Here is a 21,730-nt window from a genome sequence, read left to right as displayed (position 1 = left end):
GATTGGGTACATATTGGTATTCCTCACGATGCCCAATGAAAATTTATTTTGTAAGTAGTCTCACATTCGATATATATCGAATCTACTTTTTCTTAAAATATATCGAATTGCTATAACATGTAGGATTTTACATCCAAGGACATAGTTAACTAAGGATTAAATAGTAGATACCCATAGACTGGATTTTAAACCTATAGGATTGCGGACTTTACCGTACAGATGTAAGTATGATCGAAAAATCGATTCGATTATTATAGCAAATACGTAAATGGGCATAACTTCAATAGATTTACCGTTGGATCAATGAAATTTGGTGATTGGGTACATATTGGTATTCCTCACAATGCCCAATGAAAATTTGTTCTGTACGTAGTCTCACATTCGATATATATCGAATCTACTTTTTCTTAAAGTATATCGAATTGCTAATACATGTAGGATTTTACATCCACAGGCATAGTTGACCAGGTATTAAATAGTAGATACCCATAGACTGAAAATTAAACCAATGGGATTGCGGACTTTACCGTACAGATGTCAGTATGATCGAAAAATCGATTCGATTATTATAGCATATACACAAATTGGTATAACTTGAAAAGTATACCCGTTGGACCAATGAAATTTGGCGAATGTGCACATCTTGGTAATCCTCACACTGCCCAACAGAAATATGCTTTGTATGTTGTCTAACGTGCGATATATATCGAATATGCTTTTTCTTCAAATATATCGAACCGCTATAACATATAGGATTTTACATCCAAGGGCATAGTTGGCCAGGTATTGTATAGTAGACACACAGACTGAAAATTAAACCAATAGCATTGCGGATTTTACAGTACAGATGGCAGTGTAATCGCAAGATCGATTCGATTATTCTTTCAAATACGCAAATTTGCAAAACTTGATTAGTTTATACGTTGGTCCAATGAAATTTGGCAAATGGGTACATCTTGGTATTCCTCACAATGCCCAAATGAAACATATTTTGTGTATAGTCTCACGTTCGGTATTAATCGAATCTACTTTTTCTTAAAATATATCGTATTGCTATAACATATAGGATTTTACATCCAAGGACATAGTTGACCAATATAATTATGTGGAAGATAGTTATAGACTGTAAGTTAAATCAATAGCATTGCGGATTCAACGATACAAATGCCAGTATAATCGAAGAATGGATTCGATTATTATAGCAAATACATAACATTGGCACAAGTTGAATAGTGTATCCGTTGGACCAATTAAATTTGGTGCTTGGTACATCTTGGTATTCCTCACAATTCCCAAAGGTAATATGTTTTGCATGTAGTCTCACGATTGATGCATATCGAATATGCTTTTTCTTAAAATATATCGAATCGTTATAACATAGTATTTTTCCTTGCACGTACATAGTCGACCAGGAATTTTAGTGTTGATGATCAAAGATTGGAAGGTAAATCAATCGGATTGCGTATTTTCAATGCACGTGTCAGTATACTTGATAATTCGATACGATTATGATATCAAATATGCCAAATCTTTTTTGCAAAATGGAATATCTTGAGAATAACTATGTTTTAAGACCAAAGAAATTAGAGGAATCGTTACAATTCAGTATTTTACAAACTGCATTATGGATATTCGTTTTGCAAGTGGAATATCTTTATATATTTATCTAAAGAATCTGCGTTGTATTTTCAAGAGTGGCTTATCACAATGCTTATGAACTTTAACAGTTGAAAAATAACCACATAATCAACACTCTCTTGAAATTTTTAAAACCTTATTCCGATTATGTGTCAATGGTTAACTTAATGGATCAAAGAATCAATTATCCGTCAAATAAAATCACATTGAAAATAACAAATATTTCTAACAGTGAAAAATTTAGTTCCTTACCCTTTCAAAAAACGGCGGGGAAATTTTTGAATATTAAACCACTTATGGGCACATGACTCGAAAATATGTGACACAACTATGTTTCCACCCCCCCTAATTACCCGCTTGATGAATTCAAGCGCCCAATCGACTCGTTAGCTTAATTAGAGCGGCAAAAAATGGCATTAACGCCAGGCATGCCTGTAAATGTAGACATTTTACGTAAACCACAGTGAGTGCTTTGACAGTTTTTAGAACACACAAAACCACCATCAAATAAAATATTTGGAGATAAACTCTGAAGCAAAACTTTAAGATTAGCATAGTAATCACCATTAGTCAACAATCCTAAGATTAGTTTGACGCAGCTCTCCATTCCTCTCTCCTATCCGCTAACGTTTTCATAGCGGCGTATTTCTTCTCTTTTACATCCTTTATAACCTGTTCTATGTAACTCGTTCGGGGACGTCCCTTGCCCTTCTTCCCTCCCACCTGTCCTTCTTCGATTATTTCCATCAGGCCATCAATTCTCGCAATGTGGCCAACTAAGTCGTCCCGTAGCCTGCTTAAGATTTTTAGGAGGATTCTCTTTCATCCCACTCTTCTAAGCACTTCCTTGTTACTTACACGGTCAATCCATTTTATCTTCATCATTCTTCGGTAGCACCAGATTTTGAATGCTTCCGCTCTTGCCTGCTCCGCTGCTGTCAACGTCCAAGCCTCACTTCATGTGAGTAGTTTCCAATACCTCAACTAAATTAGAGGTGCATGCAAGCCGACCGATAAAGAGTTTTCAAGTGCTCCACAAAAAGTTGACATTACAATGCTAAAGATAGAGTACACAATCTACCATAAATGGTGAACGATTACCTTCCACGGTAAACGATAAAATCAGAACGTTTTCACGTTGGAATTGAGAAAATATCTTTTGTATTTCTAAAGATAACAACACCATTTTAAATATAGCACCAAAAACTTTCAAGAGGAAAACGCAATACCCATTTTCTAATTCGATGCGAGTATACGAGAAAATTATTACTTTCGTAGTAACTCCGTTTCAAGGAAATGGCAATTTTAAATAGGAAGGTATGTTTTCCGAATATACTAATAAGGGATTTTTATAAATAAATATAGGAGGTTCAGGAATCAAGTAAGGAAAATAAAGGAGAACTCAGTGAATCTATTCAGTAAATATACTCAAAGTGCATTGAAATCAGTATCAAACAATTTTGAAAGACTAACTCGAACAAATAACAGTCTTCTATTCCACTGAGTTCAATCAAGGTAATGACCACATTATACCAAGTTAAAACTAATTATAAGCTAATATTTTGAAGTGTTCAAAGGTTATATTATTTATCTCTCCCGAAAAATTAACTAATTATTGCTTTATTTTTGTATATTTATGGTAATGCGGGTTTGTGAAAGAGAAAATATGGTTGCCGAAGTATCAACGAAAGAAGCTGTGTAACATAAAACGAAAGACTGGTGTAACTTCAGTTGATTTGAAGATAAGTAGCTTGTTTTTACAACTGATTTTTGACTAATTCTTGTCTTGGACTTTGAAGCGAATATGTACAAGGTTGGTCTCTCATTTCACCGGACGGCAAAATCAATATCCACTCCTAGAGTTTTGACAACGGGAGAGGTTCCGATATCAAAGGCAACCAAATGTGGATCTCCAAGTCTGCCATTGGAATATCTTATGCTGTGATTGTGTTTCTGATCTCTTTTCCCACTAAATTCATGCATGGGATAGTTTTTAATTATTCAGGCCCTTTTCCGTTTTTTCCGTAAAGGTTTTCACATAAATGAGAGCAATAAACATGTGCGTTGTCTGGCTGAGTAAAATTAATTCAACCAAAAAACATGAAGAGACGCAGCCCATTAGATACGTACCAAATACTTAAGAAAACAAGTCATAACTCTAAAAGATAAAATTTGGTCAACAGCTAAACGTAATGATGTCGTATTGAGCCTAATATCTACTGAAAATTCGTTCCACAAGGCACGTAAGAAAAATATTTAATAATTATTTCATTATTATGCTTCCATTTAAGATAATTCATTGTGACACTTCTAAGCGAAAGAATGTCAAATTAGAGCTATCAAAGTAAAGGCAATTCAAGTTACGAAGGAAAAAAATAGCGCCCGTTTCAAATTGGTACATAAACATACACTTTTGCGTGCTACTAATATTGCGTGATAGGTATGGTTGTTAATTATATCTTTTCATAAGACATATACGCCCACTTTAAGATTTTTATTCTAGTTGACCAATCCGAAGTCCATTTTCATATAAATGAGCAGTGTTCAACGTATGTTTAATAAAAGTTCATTTTCATAAATATTTCCCTATTTATGAACGTTATACAACTAAACGAGAAATTTAGTGAATTTACAGTAATGAATAACTTTACGTATCGCAACTATTTTTATTTCATGATCTCAATCCATTGTAAAAATTGAACGCCATATCCAAAATGTCTTGAAAATATCTACCACAAAAAGTTACTGATTGAAACCTTCTTTTTAAGAAGACATTGCAATCCAATAATTTGGAAAGCAATCTAATGTTACCTAATATGATGGCACTCAGTGATTAATATGAAAATAAATGCATTTAATATTTGATAAAAAAAGGGAAATATGATCTAATGTTGACGATTGATCGGTATTTTTCATTCAAAAATAAATTAAAAATATCATTAAAGAATCATGACTTGTTAGCTTAAATGAATAAATTTAAAACTAGAGCAGAAAAATATGAATACATTTTCCACCAATATAGTAGGGTTATGCAATGGGAATTGCGAAAAATGTTAGAGAATTCAACCACATTACTCTTCCTGGTGGAACTAGGGTACCAAGCCGTGGATGAATCCCAAAATGTGATGCTAGTTACTCCTGCATCCGACTTCGGGAATTCAATAATGAATTGCCCATCTCAAATTCATAACACGTTCGCAACGTCTACTGGATGTCCCTGTCAGCTCAATCTGGGAGATTTAATTCAACAACATGGTATCACTAACTCAACCTTTCCTTCCAAAACGAAATTTAAATAATGACGGAATAAATTACAGCATTATTCCAGCCGGAGAGAAAATTGAATACGCTGCAAATGGGTCCTGCTTGACTATCGGGGCCCCACCTTTTGACAACAACGAGAACATATTGAAGGCCAACGAAGGAAAGGGGTTTTTAGAGTGCGAAATAAATTCCGAAAGAGGGAGGAAGAAATGCGTGAAAGAGGAGAGAGGAATTCTGGTGTAGAGAGAAAGGATAAGTGATCAAGAAAGCCGCAGAAAGTCAGGGGAATATTCAGCTTTGTTGGAAAGAGATTTGAGTCCTCTTATATACCTCAGGCCGAACGGTGATGATTGCAAAAAGATGAAAGAAGCATGACCACGGAAACTAAGACTGTAGGAGGGGATAAAAATAAGAAGCAGTTGTCACAACATCAGACAATCAATAAAATAAGCCGTGGAAATGTGGGCGGGAAAGTTTGGAGCAAACCGTCCTGCAACACGCAGAGCATTGGTGGTATCCGGGTTGCTAGTTACTTAAGGATAAACGAGCAGTGACTCCCAAAGGACGCAAACAACGATAATTACTTCTTTGAGCGATGAATGGTAACCGAATCATTGGAGCACCAATTTCACCTCCTAACTCGTAGGGAGAGAGACAAAGTTTTCGGCTTTCAAAGTTGCTAGAAATTGGTTTCTGGGGTGACGGGGAGGTAAAAAGAAGCAGAGTGATTAAGAAATTGGGGAACGGTAAATTCAACACGTGAATAGACTTGGAATAACTTCGGAAATGCCATTGCAAATAAGTCTGAACGTATTTGTTAAAGCTGAATTTTCCCCTTTTCATCCTTATTCAATGTTTCGGAGACTGAGTTTATAATTTATGAAGTCACCGAGTCTCACCGACATACAAGGTAATCAACTATCGCTTCAATAGTCGTCTCTTCACTTCATTAGGTTTAGCTATCATAACTCATTGAAACATACTTTCGCAAACTATCTCTCCCCTTAACAAAGAATATATTACAATACTTTTCATTATAGTTGAATCAGTCTATTCCTGATTAAAATTCGATTAGCTTAACAAGAATGAAAGATGATAAATGTTCAATTGAAAAATGACTCAATAAACAATTTAATGGATTAACGAGTACGAATATTTGCTATCTAATACAAAATAAAGTAGAAAAAATTTTTTATGTACATTATCAAAGATTACAAGCAATATTCTTGTCATTTCAAAATCATCGTGCATAATGTAACATCCTTCCTGATACTTCGTCATATTTTTGCATAAATAACAGTAAAAATGGAAAAAAAATCCAATACTCACCACGACTGAACTGACTGAAGTTTTTAATGACGCGGTTGGCATTCTGCCGGGCCAGGAAAAACCACTCGGAGGAGTTGGTGAGGTATTTGTATTCCACCGCAAGGTCTTTCACCAAAATTGGTCCTTCCGGAAGCCTAAAATGAATGGCATAAAATTAAAATTAGTGATCATTCTCTAAAATCATGGTAAATTACTATTTTATCTAGAATAAAAAAATTAATATAGTTAACGCAGCGAACAAAAGAGCGTCATCGATATGTAATGATTTTTGAATAAAAGTGGAGTGGAGGAAAAATTGAGGCTCTTAGAACGAATAGAAATATTAGTCACCACATACCAGATGATATAATGAATGAATGAATGATGAATAAATCAGGAAAATTTTCACGTTCAAATTTTAGTAGAATGTTTAAAAATCTAATTTCATGTTAATTGAGTCATATTATGAGGAATCACTGATGCATAATGAATAAGTAAAGAATATAGCTATTCTTCGTAAAATAATTTGCTAGAAAATATATAATTGTTTGTGACATGAAACATTTAAATTAATTTTGAATTTTTTTCTAGTAAATATTGAAGATATATTTGAAACAATGGATTATAACGAGAAAAAATATGTACAGGATTGAAAGTATAAACTCGAAGTAATTCACTATAAGTAATTAACCAACAAAGTTAACCATCTAGTTCCAATAAATTAAATCGTAAAAAGGGATAATGTTATCTTACAAATTAACTATTAAAGTTTTTAAAATAAAAATAAATAATTATGAATAAAATAATTATTTAAATATACATAATTATTATAAAATATAAAAAGTATAATTTAAGTTTTCTCTCGGTGTATGCTTTTCAGGAATAGTTTTCGGGTTTCCCACTGGCAAAAACGGACCTGTGTCCCAAATCTACATCCGGTGGGAAACCCGAGAACTATTCCTGCAATACATAAAATGTTTAAAATCAAATAAAATTCATCAAATTAAATTTACTGCATAAATATTTACGTAAGACAGCATTACGTAGAGAATATTCATGCTTTTCTTTACTGCAGATATCAGTGGAACTTTTTTTTACCATGTTAAGACTAGACGTCAGTGTTACAACATTTTGTCACTGAAGCTGCATACTGCACCTCAGGCTAGAATACTTGTGAAGGATAACGATATGATAACAGCGTCACTTATTCATTAAGTATTCAGTTTGAGGTGATGACATATTGTGTTGAGGAGGCTGAAGTAATATACAATAAAAAGCGACATGTAATATTTTTTAAATCATCAATATTCAGTTCAAAGATTTTGTTTCAAAGATTCAGTTTTGCTCCTTCGAACTACAACGTATTGGTGATGAAGTCCCAAGTCGCATCACACCCACTGAACGAAAGATTAAGAAGAGCTAAATATTTGAGAATAATTTCGTGCGCTTCCTGTGCATCTTGCTCGCCAGAACTCCTTCCGGCAAAATTACATTACATTTCGGTCCGAATGCGAGAAGCTTTGAGCACGAAACGGGTTTACTGTGCGGATCGCTCTTTACCTCCGGCATTGGAAATTAGGGAAAAATTTTTGAAACCGTTAAGAGGATATGACTTCGAAACTAGTCGTTCTCTCCGCGATGCAACAGACAGTAATTACTTCACCTTCATAGGGTCTCTCGCCGCGCCAAGTAATTCTGAATTCCCCTCAGTTCTCTTCCTCCGAGTTGATACTTGAATACGTGCGCGGAGGACGACATCGCCTGCATCAAATATTAAGGTGCCTCGACTCTGTACGTTAGCTTTATTCTTCCGCATAGGCAGATAGTTTCGGTCAAAAATGGTTTTAAAGAAAGAGTACGCATTCGCTTCGCTAAGATATGAAACCCACTATGAACGTTTTGTTTCAAATAAATCATTATCAAATATGCCACTGCGTCAGTGATTCTTAAAATTAAAACCATTAAAACTCCAAAAGGTATATTACATGACGGTAATAAATTATTATATCAGAGGATAAAAAATTGAATCAATATGATAATAAAAATTCATTTAAAAAACTATGTGGTATGAAAATGAACAAATTAATTTATTTTTTTCTTGTTCCCAGCTTTCTCTAATTTCCAAGACCATCTTCCTCCTATGCGATCATTGCACTTATCAAGTAATTTTCTCCACTTGGATCGATTAATTACTTCTGTTTAGTTACTCCAATCATTTGTCACTGGGCTCCACAACCTCAGTCCTGGAATTCTGCGGGGCATACTTCCCTCAGAATTCTTGCGCAGAACCTCGTCTTACCTTCCCTTATATTTCTTCATTTATAATATATCCAGCACACATCATTCCTTATTATGAACAGATAAATTTCAGAACATGGATACAAAGTGATCTTTCTCTAATTGTAGATTACTTTGAAAAGAACTTTACTATTTTCATTCGAAAATTATAAGATCTCTTAGGTGGGTTAAAAAAAGAATGGCTATGAATATATATGAAAATACACAAATAATATTTCAAATGATTTTGTCGATCATCCTTAATTTTAACTATGTCTTTTAATTACATTTTCGGCTTTAAAAAGCCATGAAAGTTTTAAAGAAAGGTATCAGTGAATACGGAAATTTTCTCCCTTAATTGAGTCATCAGGATATTTCGCGGAAAATGATAGCCATCACGTGAAAATTCTAAGGAACTTAATCAGAATACCACGTAAAATCGCATCATATCAAAGTAGAATGAGAAAACACGATAAGGAGCAGATTCCGAGGTAGTCTCTCCAATATTTCATACACTTTATCAGAACCAGATAAGGGACGAGTAACGGCGCCGAAAAGCAGCGATACAGCGTTGAAAAAGGGACTAACAGATATATAGTGTCTCAAGCCGAGAAGGGTGAAGATGGCTTCGGTATATATAGACTTATATATAAAGTGGGCGTGGTGATTTCGAAGAAGGGAACTGCTTAAGAAAGTTTCGCGACGGTCGGAATTTACGACACTGGAGGAAAGTGAGAAACTGAAAAATATTTCAGGTTAAAGAAAAAAGAATCTTGGCGAATGGGAGAAGGGTTTTAAACCCTCTGGAACTGAGAAAATAATTTTTTAAAGCTAGAATGGCTCTGAAAGGATGTTGAGTTAGTTCTAGAAATAGGGGGTGTCAATGGAAGTAAAATAATCATGGAGCCGAGGCTTGAGTGGAGTGCCAACGGGAGTTAAAGACTTATCTACAGAATATTGAGTCTCATGCAAAGCTTAGTAAAAAACGAACACCACTTTAACTGCAGAAATAAATCTTAGTTTGTATAAACGAGGGATACTTTATTGCAACTGAAAACTCGGGCTTACCAAGAACTGACTTGATAAGTTTGGCAAAAAAATACGCTCCATTCCAACGAAAACATATTTCGATGATTTTAGCTACTGAAATCAGCAACAATTGCGTTGATAAAAGGTTATAAAATATGTGGGTACTGATATTAGTTATAAAAAATGTATTTTTCTGGATGTAACTCATTCTCTACCCTCAGGTTCAACATTCAAGAAAATAGAGTGTCCTATACTTCCGTAGCACTAATACTTTATTTCATTGACCAATGCATTAACAAACCCTACATACTTTGAAGAGCTTATAGACGCCTTTAAATCGATCACGAAACCAAGTGCTAGATCGAGCAAGATTCATGTCCAGAAATACATTAATCTGTTCCGTCGATACAAGTATATAATAATGCTACACAAATGACGCAAATCCCAGTCGTTTATACGTCAAACCCGCTGGGAAATTGGATACTTATTGAACTATTTTCCTGATGTTCTAGACTTCATTATTTTTCAGAATATTTCGTAAAATAGGACTCACCGAATATTCATATTTGTAGTTGATAAAAATGAGTTAAATCAAAGTCAAATATTAATCCTTAAATAAATTCGTTCAACTAATGGTAAGCAAATCTATTTTAACACTTACTTTCTTACACTTACTTTAGAGTCTATTTTAACACTCCTTTAGAATGACATTTGGGGAATGTAAAATTCAAATATTGACGGCATGCCTATGAATAAGTGTATTAGAGAAACTCAAAAATGAAATTTTGTAGCCGATATAATTGTTCCAGACCTTTTGACATTTTTCTATCAACAATTTTCTAAAGAGGATGTAATTTATTGACAGCTTTTCCAGAAAAATTAGTATTCTAAAAGCTACAAGATGTTGATAGTGGAAATTTTAACCCTCATATGGATTTGCTGCGCCTTAGCGGCGCTCGTGGTTTTAAAAATGGTGTAAAAATTTTCCATTCCAATGAATCGTTTCGAAATTTTCAGTAGTCTAATTTTTCTGCTTTCTTCGTCTACGTATAAAGTTTAGTTAGCATAGTGTCTATAGGTTACATTTTATTGGCCTCTAATGGAAAAAGTTACGTCGTTGGATTTTCGGCGCCGCTGCGGCGCTCAGTATTTCCTCGTCGCTACGACGTTGACTGCACTCTCAATGTTAATGTCAAAGCATTTATGTTTCGTATGAAGCGCTATTATATTTATAATCATATTATTTATATTTCTAAACATTATAAACAAAATGAAATTGTTAAACAAAAGGAAAATATTACCATACTAATTTTGCTTCCTCTTTTAGCTAAGAATCATTATGTTTGCTTCGTTATAATGTTCATTGACAAAACTTCATCTTTTCGCAAGAATTATTCATATAAACTCATGGCTAGCCAAGTTTTCCTTGTTTTTTCCGTGGTTTCCGACTTAGTTTGGCTTGGGCACCTTCTCCACTCCGCGTCCACGTACCTGCCGTGGTGATAGTCACCTTTGGGTAAATCCTAGGGTGACTCTGTTTAGAATTACTCCAAGCAGCAATTGTAAGAACAATTTAACGCAATGCATTATCCGAATTCGTAGAATAATGCTTCCTCACCGTTGTGTGAATATTTCTCGCTGAATGAGTAACTGTAATTTTCCAGGAGATTCAGAAGTTTCACCGACTACCGTGAAGAACACATCGCACAGTTACTGTTATATGTCTTGCACCTTTCATGCGAAAAAAATCGCTTTGCGGCTACGATAGACTATAAAAAATTGCTGGCGTTTATATAGTTACCTATGACGTGACAGTTTACAATTGGGATGAAATCAAGATAACTACCCAACTAATTGTGTGATGGAAAATAATTTCTCATTCCTGACGACCATATCTAAGGAAACCTTTCCCTTGGGCCCAGTGGGGGAATAGGGTTCCGTTGTAGGAAAAGAGTACTGACTCTTCTCGCTCCAACTCCAAAGAAGCGTTGGGTTCTTTGACACGTCACTTATCATCTCATATTATTTATATTCCAAAACCTATAGGACTTTATTTTTGTAATTGCAGGTTACGAGCTCCCAGAATATTCGTAACATTTGTCTTGATCGCCAGAATCTTGTAAAAATCATGAAAGTAACACTCGCCTCTTCTCACTAAACCTACAGCTGTTCCATTATTAACGTTTAATAACTTATCCTTCTATATACACTGCAAAGATATAACATATGGGTGGACGCAGTGAAGCAAAATTATGTCATATGGGCATAAACGAATTTTATTCGGTCATCATTTTTAGTATTTATATACATAAAGTTATAAACAATATAAACATTAAAGAGCGGATTTTGTTGACTTCTGCATATCAGAAAAATATTTCAAACAAGAATTACTCACGAAATTAAAACTTTCACTCAAAAATAAAAAACAAAGAGGGCTGAAATAAAGAGCATTACGGCAAGAAATGGAAAAGAATGCAGCGATCAAGATTTTTTGTTATAACTTCAACAATAAAGGTTTAAATCCAGCAAAACACGGTAAGAAATAAAGATAATAGATGAATTTACCATTATCAATCAGAAAACTTGCAAATTCAGGCTAACTTTGAAAGATAATAGCAAAAAATGACGCGGCGCCGCTGCGGCGTCGAAAATCCAACGACGTAACTAATTTTGTAAATCCATATGAGGGTTAAATATCAATCATTTGAATCCATTTACGAAATAACAATGAATATATTTTTACTCTAAAATGATGGTCGCCGGGTACTCTTTTGGGTTACAATGACTTATCGATACTTCCACTGCACAAACGCTCAATAATCACCTACCGAATTAAATCCGCTCATATAGTACTACTAGGTGTACTTGATGAGCGGATTTGATTAGGTGGGCGACAGTTGAGCCTTTTTTGCAATGAAAGTATCATCATTTCTTATTCCCTCGTCAGTAAGTATCCTTTTTCCAACAAAATGTATCTTCCAGTGCCATAAAAATTAATAAACTTCCGCTATGGTAAAAGCGTCAACATGATAAATAAAATGGTAAAATATGTACTTTAGAAACCACTCGGAAACACATTTCATGTCACAGAAACGTGGCGCCATGCTTGTCTAATCAATGCAAAATTACATAGAGTTAGTATGCCGCCTACAAGTTTAAACTGCATTATTCTGGAAACTAATGACTTATAGAGAAGGTTGCAATTTTTCTTAGTATAGTTAAAGAAAGCAAACCCTTATATGGTGCAGGAAACATATCAGATTTGGAACCCTTCCTTGTAATTATTATTTTTGCTAGAATCATATAAAAATCCTCAACAAATTATAAAAATGTCCCATCATTATTTCACAGGCCCCCCGTTTATTCCAATACTTGTATACAAGAATCAGCGAGCGATGAGAAATACATAGTGTAACACTGTTCACGTAAAGTGCTATTGATTGTAAATGTACATGCCTAACGTAGATAAAGCCATCAATAAAACCAGAAGGACACAAAATAATAGTTAAAAGTACGTAGGTGCCAAACTATTTAGTGAGTAAAAGATGTTGGAGGTGTTCGTTTTGAGACCCTCCTACTACGATGTGAAAAAAATATAGCACTCAACTCGGCAGCGTATTAATTAACTTAAGATCAGAGGCTAAAGATTTCTTCGGAGGACTTCAAACAACCGAGAATGTTGCTGCACGGGTTGTCTTCTACAGTTTGACACCGATAACAAAGTGGAGAGAGAATAATTCGGGCCATTAAAAGAAATAAAAAAAGCAAGCTTTAAAAATTTTTGCCTGTATCTCTTCGAATAGTTAAGTTTGTAAAAAACATCTAAATATTATTTTGCTACTATTTATTTGTGCGGGTGATAGCAATTCTAAAAATGATGGATTTTAGGCATATAAATGATATGCGAACCACACACACTGTGATGGGATCACCACAGTGCTAATATCAACCTTTAATTCAGCTATTATTAAGTTTTTTAATAGAATAAAGTACTGGCGTTATTCCTTCATGTCTTTAGTTTAAAAGGAATGATATTATTTTTGGCAATAAGCAATGCTAAAAAATATTAATTTAATTTCAACATGCCGTTATTAACTCTTCCTAATCCAGAGTTGCTTCTGGGAAAAATTAAATTTCAAGAATTCTCATAATTTAAATGTGAAAATTTTCTACCCTATCATTATTATTGCGGCCGCTATATATTTCCACATTACATTTAACAACAAAAAAGAACATGTAGTTCAAATAATAAGCTGAAAATGTATACATTTTTGTGGTTACTTAGAAATTACTTTGGATTAAAATGGGTTAAAATTCATTCCCACTGAATTCAATTTTACGATGAAAATGTAAACGACAACAAGAAACTGAACTTCAGATAAATCTTATTTTATAATCGGGCACCAAAAGGCATAGTAAGAAAATTTTATTTCAAATCAACATTTTAGCACGTTTCCCGTATGAGGCTCTACTCTCCACGGGATGTACACCGTTAGTACCGTGTATTTTATGGCTCTACATGACCATCGCATGAGTAAATATTTGTTCATCTCCCTTGAGAGGTAATGGGACATAGATTGGTTTTAAAAGGAAAAAATCTATTCCGTGAAAATTTTGAGATAAAAGGATTTCCTCCGATATTAGCTTTTTTAGGGCCAGAATATTACCGTAACATTACAGCTCTCAATGTCATCCGAATTCCAATGGTTATGACAGACGCGTTTGACGGTTAGTCTGAATTTAAGAATCCAATTTCGAGCTCCGTTAGGCGTTTCAAAAGATTGGCTGTCAAAAGTATCAAAATATTTAGCAAATAGTAAACGCCTCCATTTCGCTACCTTGGTTTGACAAGGTTCTAACTGACCATCAGCTGGTTTTGAGAAAAACCTTGTCAAAGTTTTAAACTGCTCTATTTCTATTATTAAAAGGAATTTATTTTTGATTTTTGGCACATACACTAGTGATCCACCAGATACACTAGTAATTATTACTTTAAGAAAATATGTTATTTATTCTATTTTTTACATGTTTATATGAGTAATAAAATAAGTAAAATGCCGTTGGAACCTTGTCACACCAAATATTAGTTTTTTCTCCTTGCAGTTGGAACTTTGTCACTGTTCTAAATCTGTTATTATTTTACATATAGGAATAAAAATCGGTGCAACACATAGAGAAACATAAACTTAGTTATCTTGAGAGAAAACACCAAATTTTGCAAAAATGTCAGAACCTTGTCAAACCAAGGTAGCGATTTGCCTACTTATGCTAAAACCTGTTTTTGTTTCTCTTCTCCCAAAACTCATTTACATCACCAAATCAGTGACTTGTTTGCAATGTTAATATTTCTTTGTCATCAATATTTCCGCAAGCTTCCCATTTTAGCATAGTTACATGGTCATGTTTCCAATTTTTTTTTTCAAATTTCTCCGGTGCAGACAAATGAATAACACAGCTTCCACCCTTTTCTAAAAAAAAAAACGTTGACACGTTTTTTAAATCTGTACCTCGATCGTAAAGGACACGATATTGTTTTTCCTAATTTTCAGGAGAGCAGTTATAAGATGTTTTAAAAATTTGACCAGAATTAAAGGAAGGGTAGGTAACAAGTTTACAATATATTCATATTTATTTATTAGCAAACTAACCTGACATTCTAGTAATTACTGGTTAAAATTAAAAAAAAAACTTCAAACTGCTGTCCTGAAAAATTAGGAAAACTGACGTAATGCTCTTTACCTACGAGGTACAGAAATAATTACACTCAAATAAATGCGATAAGTCCTTTAAGGATATTATCATTATTTGGAAAGTACACGAATTTTCATGGTGGAGATCTCATTTCTTAATGCTCACTGGAAAGGGGGTCAATTGAGAAATACATCTTTTAGGTACAAAAATGAATTTGAGTCTAATTAAAAGAATCTCCGCATGCATGAATAATTTCAGTTACTGATGCTTTCAAATTAGATCTCTCACGTTGGCAAGAATGCGTTATGCTGATTTAATTAACAAGATAGGTGAGGTATATAGCACATAGTCCCCAGCAAATGAATTTCTGCCAAGAATTACAAACCTCGTGGTAACTATGAGATTGATGACTACTTAATTTTTGCCGTTCACTATATTAATATGCATTACGTATTTCAGTTTGAAAAAAAACACTTATTTTGTATACAGGGCGAATGGAGAATTTGGAGCTTGCACAAACCCCAGAGTATTCATAGAAAAATCATGTTCCTGCGTGGTTAAAAAATTCACAGCAAATTTGAAACTAAGATTACATTACTAAGCTTTATTTATCTCACGATGAATTGCACGCTTTCATTACCTTCAATCCATTTCCAATATATTTAAAAATTTTGTATCATTGAAACAAAAATTAACCGTCATCCTTACAATGAGAGCATGGCATGTTTACCCAATGCATGCACTACTGCAACGGGGGCTTCTCACAAACGTTAAGCGCAGCATTAAATTTTTCCTTGACAATGCATAAGAATCCAAGATTATTCCTTTAAAGCTTATTGAGAAGATGCAAAAAATATTTTACTGTTAAAAAATAATATTTCACTTGAAAAGTATCTCACATAGTCTTCCTATTCCATAACGATATTTCACGGGCTGTTACCCTTGCGTTCAATTTCTATTATAAGGATTAATTCCCTTTCTAAATCCGGAATTCAAAATGAAATTTGCGGATTATGCTTAGTAATTTCTCCGTTCTTTCTAAATTCATCTCGGATTTTCCCCGGACAAAGCTTCCAGGTGTTCATTTACACCGCCTTTGCTTACATTTTATATCTATTTTCATATAAATAATTTTACTCGACCCAAGCACATTCCCATGCTAATTTCATCCAAGATTTTTGCTCCGATTTTTATGAACATAATGCTGTATCCATCTCTCTGTGACGATGGGAGAAAAACAATGGGAGTCGAACAATAACGGACGGAAATTCTTGTTGACGAGGAGGAACAAAGAATACGGGAGGATTGAAATAAAAACAGCCATTCGGTGGTGCGCGTCTTCGCTCCCGATGCTTTGCCGGAAGAACGTATAAAAAACGTTTGCAATTTCTGCGTGTTAACTAAAATTTTTGTTAACTAAATTTGTGAAGTGATGGAGCGAAGGAAATGTTATAATGCACTCAAAACTGCTCAAGAAAAATAAGTGATCGCCCATAAAACAATACGTTATCCTCAATTTATCGCATTTTTTTCTACAAGACTTGATTGAGGAGAAATTGACATTCTGGATATGGTTATCGGTAGGAATTCTGCCAATTTTGGCGCAGTTTTTCGATGTTTTTACCTCCTAGTTTTCCCCTTCACGCCACAGACGTCCATCACCAAAAATCCATTTCCCATGCATTAAATCCCCGTTAAGCACTTCACATCTTCTACCTGCTTTTTTTTTAATGCCGTCTGAAATTCCCATCGCTGTCCTCCCTCCCCTTCCAAGTTCACCACGATTTCTCCTTCTCACCACACCCTCTTCAGATTTTAGAGTAGTCGAAAAGGATAAAAATTGCGCACGCTCAACACGTTTTTTTTTTTTAAATGTTCTAGACCAGTTTTCGCGCTTTCACGTCATTTCAAGAGGCTAACCCTCCGAGGAATAATCCCTCCGGAATGCCGAGAAAGCGTCGAAACCGCTAGATTATGAGCAAAAAAAAGTCTGGATTATATTACAAGGCGTTTTCATTCTTCGCGTTCCAACGCCCCGTGAGGATTATGTTCCTCAATATGCACCCGGCGGGAGTACGCTGAAAGTACCTTTGGCTGGGAAACTTCAAATTGCTGCCTAGTGCCCAAATTGGAATTAAAAATAGGCCAAATGGAAATGTGAATAACATGAGCTGCGAAAGGGAACTTGGTTGGGAGTAGAAATTAAATGATGCAAAACATGCGCTTGGAATGAGTATGAAGATTATACAGACAGATTAAGGCAACTACTACAATGTTGTCCTTGGCTACTGATGGGGATTATGGAGCTTTCGTCAACTAGATAATAGTTCATCAACATTTTCCGCAAAGCGTTTCGCTCCGTCATTAGATCGCCCTCAAGGATTAAGGTTAAAAAATATTTTTAAAATACTAAACAACCGAAATAGTCGTTATATGGCAACAATAAATGGTTAGCACACATTGCTTTTTGTCAGCATCTTTTGAATGAAACCAGGATAATCTATTTGGTTACACATAAACTAGGAAAGAGATTGGCTCCAACTTACCCTTATAAAGGAATAATTCCAAGATCCTGTGCCATAAAAGATTTACTGCCTTAAAGGATAATGTCACAGGCCCTCACAAAAACTAAGATCATCCACACAAGGCAATTCCAAGAGAATTTAAAGGGATTTAATTTTACGATTTCAAACTAAAGGAGTCAACAAACATACTATTCCTCTGGGTACCCCTACAACAATTGATACAAAATTGAGACATGAATGGATTTTGCATAAATATTTTGATTTTTTCATTCACCTATTCATTAACCTTTTGAAAACGTTGGTAAGTATTTTGTGTTGATTTTACCTTTTGGCATATTTGGGAACAAAGTCACAAATTAGAACAAAACATTAAACTCCGATGGAGGTAAAATAATTACATTTAAAGTACAGTATAAAAATTAATGAATTTTACCGATTGCTATCGAAATACATCACCTACAAGAAATCCTTGGTATTGATGTGACTCCATTTGAAGAGGTTAATGACTATTGACTCCCAGAGAATATGGACGATAGGATTTGGGAACGTCGAGACCGAAGAAACGCTCCAATTTGTAGGGATTTTCTCACACGGATCAACAAGAGAACGGCTCGAGATATGAGAGGCTCCGCACGCTTTGAGCACTCGGGTGGACATGAGCTGCTGCAAGGGCATTCAAGTTTCACGCGTCATCGATTGAAAAATTCCGCGCGCCGCTCATAACTCCGGATGCCTCTTTTTAACGAACTGAAACACCCGACACCAGGGAATGCGTGGAGGGAGGCTGGGGGATGAAGGAGAAGGGCCATTGCGAATTTAATCCGAGCGGGGCAGATGGAAGAAGAAAGAGCAATTAGTCTGAACTTGGGAGATCTCACTCGGATACACCCTCCGCTCCGCACACACCCGGGGCAGGTAGCCGCTGGCAACGCCGCTGCAAAGTCCGCGAATAATTAAAGACTATTTTCGAAAGCTTCATGGGTCGTGAAAAAATAAAACAAACCAGTTCTCTAAGAGGATAAAAAATTGCTGAGTGGATGGGAGGGTTTTGCGAAACAAAAGGAGAAAAATAAAATTTTAAAAGAGGAGGTGTGGAGCAAGAATAATATACACTGCAGGTGTGGGCGGAATTAGGGCCAGGGAATGTGTGAGACGAGTTGGGATGATGGTTTAAGGGAAGAGAGGATCCCTTGAGACAAGTATTAAGACGAAGAGAGGGAGGGGTGGGGAAATAGGAGAGGGGAGGGGGAGAAGGAGGAGGGATGAGGATTTTGGAAGAGATGGGAGGGGAGAACAACCCCCGAAGCGGATTTAACAGCGAGGGGGGAGTGGAGGGGGGAGGGAGAATGTTTGTAAGTAGAAAGATTTAAGTTTGACTCGAATGAAGACCGTTGTTTAGAGGCAATGGAGTGCTTTGTTAACAAAAGGAAGCAAGGAGGAGCCGTAATGAACGGAGTGTGACTTTAATGGGCGAGGCGATAGGCTTCCAAGTGTGTGAACAGATGGGTCTTGGCGCTCGTAATACGAAAATGATGGAGTTCGGGGCGGGAGCAAAGGGAGGTGGAAGGGGAAGGTGGGGAGGGTGAAGGAGGGGGGGGATATGAGAGTGGCTTGTTCGGGCAGAGTGCCACGACGTGCAGGAAAAAGTTGCCACGCGATGTGCTCCAGATAGTCAGTCCCCCCTTTTCAGCAGTTCAAGTCGCAGCTCCCCATTTACAAGTAATTAAGCGTATCGCGTAAAGCGCTCCGGGCGCATCCATGTTTGCAGCATAGCGTGTCGCGCCTCTCTTTCTACTATCACGTTCCACACTTCTGTGACTCCTGAGGCAAGGAAGCAGCGAGGGAGAGGGGGTAGGGGGTATAGGGAGATCCGCCGCCGTTGACTTATTTCGAGTGAAGCTGTTCTCTGAACACTTCGCCTTTGATGCAGATGTGAAACGGCATTTACAGCTTTCCCGAGGTTTTGATTGGAACAGATTTCGAGTGCAGCATTGGGTTATAAAAGGGAACTTAAAAATTCAATCCAATGTCTCAACTTAAATGAAATAACGGTAAAGAATTTATTATAAGATTCTCAATTCCACCATCGACTGCCCAGCATTGCTCTCTTTTATCAATTTTAAAGTTCCACCCCTCCCTACCCGTTCTCATCCCCTAATCCACATGCCCATTCCTAGACTTTCACTCACTAAACGTTCGTTTTTCTACCGCATTACTTCTGTGTTGAACTCACTCCCTCCACACATCGACCCCTTTGCACTTCCAATGAAATCCTCCATAAGCCTTTCCCTACCCTATCTGTCACCGAGGTAGTCCGTCACTGCAGTTTCTTGTTGTCCTTTTGTTTTTGTAAATGTAATTATTGTTTTCTACATGTTATTTTGCATCTTCGTCCTCTAATTTATGTATTATTACCTGGCCACTATAAAATGGCAAGTATATGCTGTATGTGGTTATATTTCTTTAAAATAAAAATAAAAAAATAAAATATCAAACCGAATTGATTGCTGTTGATTGCTCATGACAATAATTTGATTTTTAACTTAGAAGCAATTTAGGAATTTATTTAATTCAAATGCACTCATGAGGAAGAGTAGAGTAGCAAACTGGTGCGTAAAGCTTGAGATATTTCGAGTGAATCTGTTCTTAGAATACTTTCCTCTGGGGTGAATTTGGAATGGCATTCAGCCATTCATAGATTCCCCAAGGTTTATTGAGATAGAAATCGAAAAGTAATTTCCGTGAGGATTCCGAAAATTACGTCCCAATTATTGTATCACGTTAGTTTTCTCCAAAAAATTATGAAAACGACAAATTTAAAAGAAACGTGTTAACTTATGAAATAGCTCCGAGACAATGTTTACAACGAATAAAGAAGTCAAATTAGAGGATAAAATGAATGCATCATTAACAGAAAAACATTACTGCATATTCATTAGCATGAGCAACAACGCCTAACGCTTATCCTTGAAATTTCCCCTTCTTGGAGTACCTTCGGGTGTCAGCAATTAGCAATAATCTCCTATCATGCTAATAACCTAATTTTCTCAAATCTATCTTTTCCGTCATTTGAATATTCTGAAGAAATATCTCACTGCATCTTTAAATGATGTAAAATCGTAGTCGCAGCCTCATTTGTAAGTAGTTGAGCATATCGCGAAAAAAGCTTCGGGCCCATCCATATTTGCAGCGAAGCGTGTCGCGCTCCTTTCTTTTCCATATCACGTTCCCCACTTGCTTGACTCTGGAGGCGGTGCGGGGATATCTGCCCACCGTTCACTCATTTCGAGAGAAGCCGTTCTCAGAACACTTCGCCTTCGATGCAGATGCAGAACGGCATTCGCCCGTTTCACTCCTCTCTCGAGGTTTCAATTTGTACAGAAATCAAATGCAGGATGTAGTCTACGAAATGAAGCACTTTGGTTTGCCAATTTTTCAAACTGGACGGGTTTACTTAAAATTTGGACAGCAGGTAGGGAATAGACCAAGGATCAAAATCTATATCATGCCGACGGGCGCTTTTACCCAGGAGGTGGTTTCCACCCCATCTCGGGGGTGGAAATTTTGTATTAAATTTTGACCATGGAGTTTCATGGAAAAACGAATTATAAGCAGAAAAAGTTATTTGCATTTTTTACTTGTCATTAATATTTGTCGAGTTATTTGCGATTGAAAGTTACAATTTTTCATCGAAAAAATCACCTTTTTAAATGATTTTTCGCAAATAACTTGAAAAATATGCATTAATCAGGAAAACTATAAATTACAACATTGTTGCTTATACAACAACAAAGAAAATTCTTTTTCATGTTTCCTTGGCAACCAGTGCGAATCGAGATACGCATGCCAATGACAAGGGCTCCTTGATTTTCGCAATCGCAAAATTTCGCCTTCGAAAATAAGTCAGCAGAATGAGAGATTATTGTGATGACTTAAGAGAATTTGCTCAACTTTGGATGAAGAGAGCCATGCAGTGAACTATTTTAAAAAGCTTACCA

General features: G+C 35.8%; 1 protein-coding gene across 1 annotated transcript in view; it reads right to left on the bottom strand.

Moving 5' to 3' along the window:
* The window catches only part of LOC124162347, a 494,698-nt gene that overhangs the window by 309,089 nt on the left and 163,879 nt on the right, over window positions 1–21,730 (bottom strand). Inside the window, exon 3 of the mRNA XM_046538856.1 lies at window positions 6,232–6,365. Within this exon, the coding sequence (XP_046394812.1) occupies window positions 6,232–6,365 (134 nt within the window). The remainder of the gene's footprint in view (window positions 1–6,231; window positions 6,366–21,730) is intronic.

This window comes from Ischnura elegans, chromosome 1, assembly GCF_921293095.1.
Source record: "Ischnura elegans chromosome 1, ioIscEleg1.1, whole genome shotgun sequence".
NCBI classification, from domain to species: domain Eukaryota; kingdom Metazoa; phylum Arthropoda; class Insecta; order Odonata; family Coenagrionidae; genus Ischnura; species Ischnura elegans.
The sequence above is the reverse complement of the archived record's forward strand: the minus strand, read 5'-3'. Positions and strand labels throughout refer to the sequence as shown.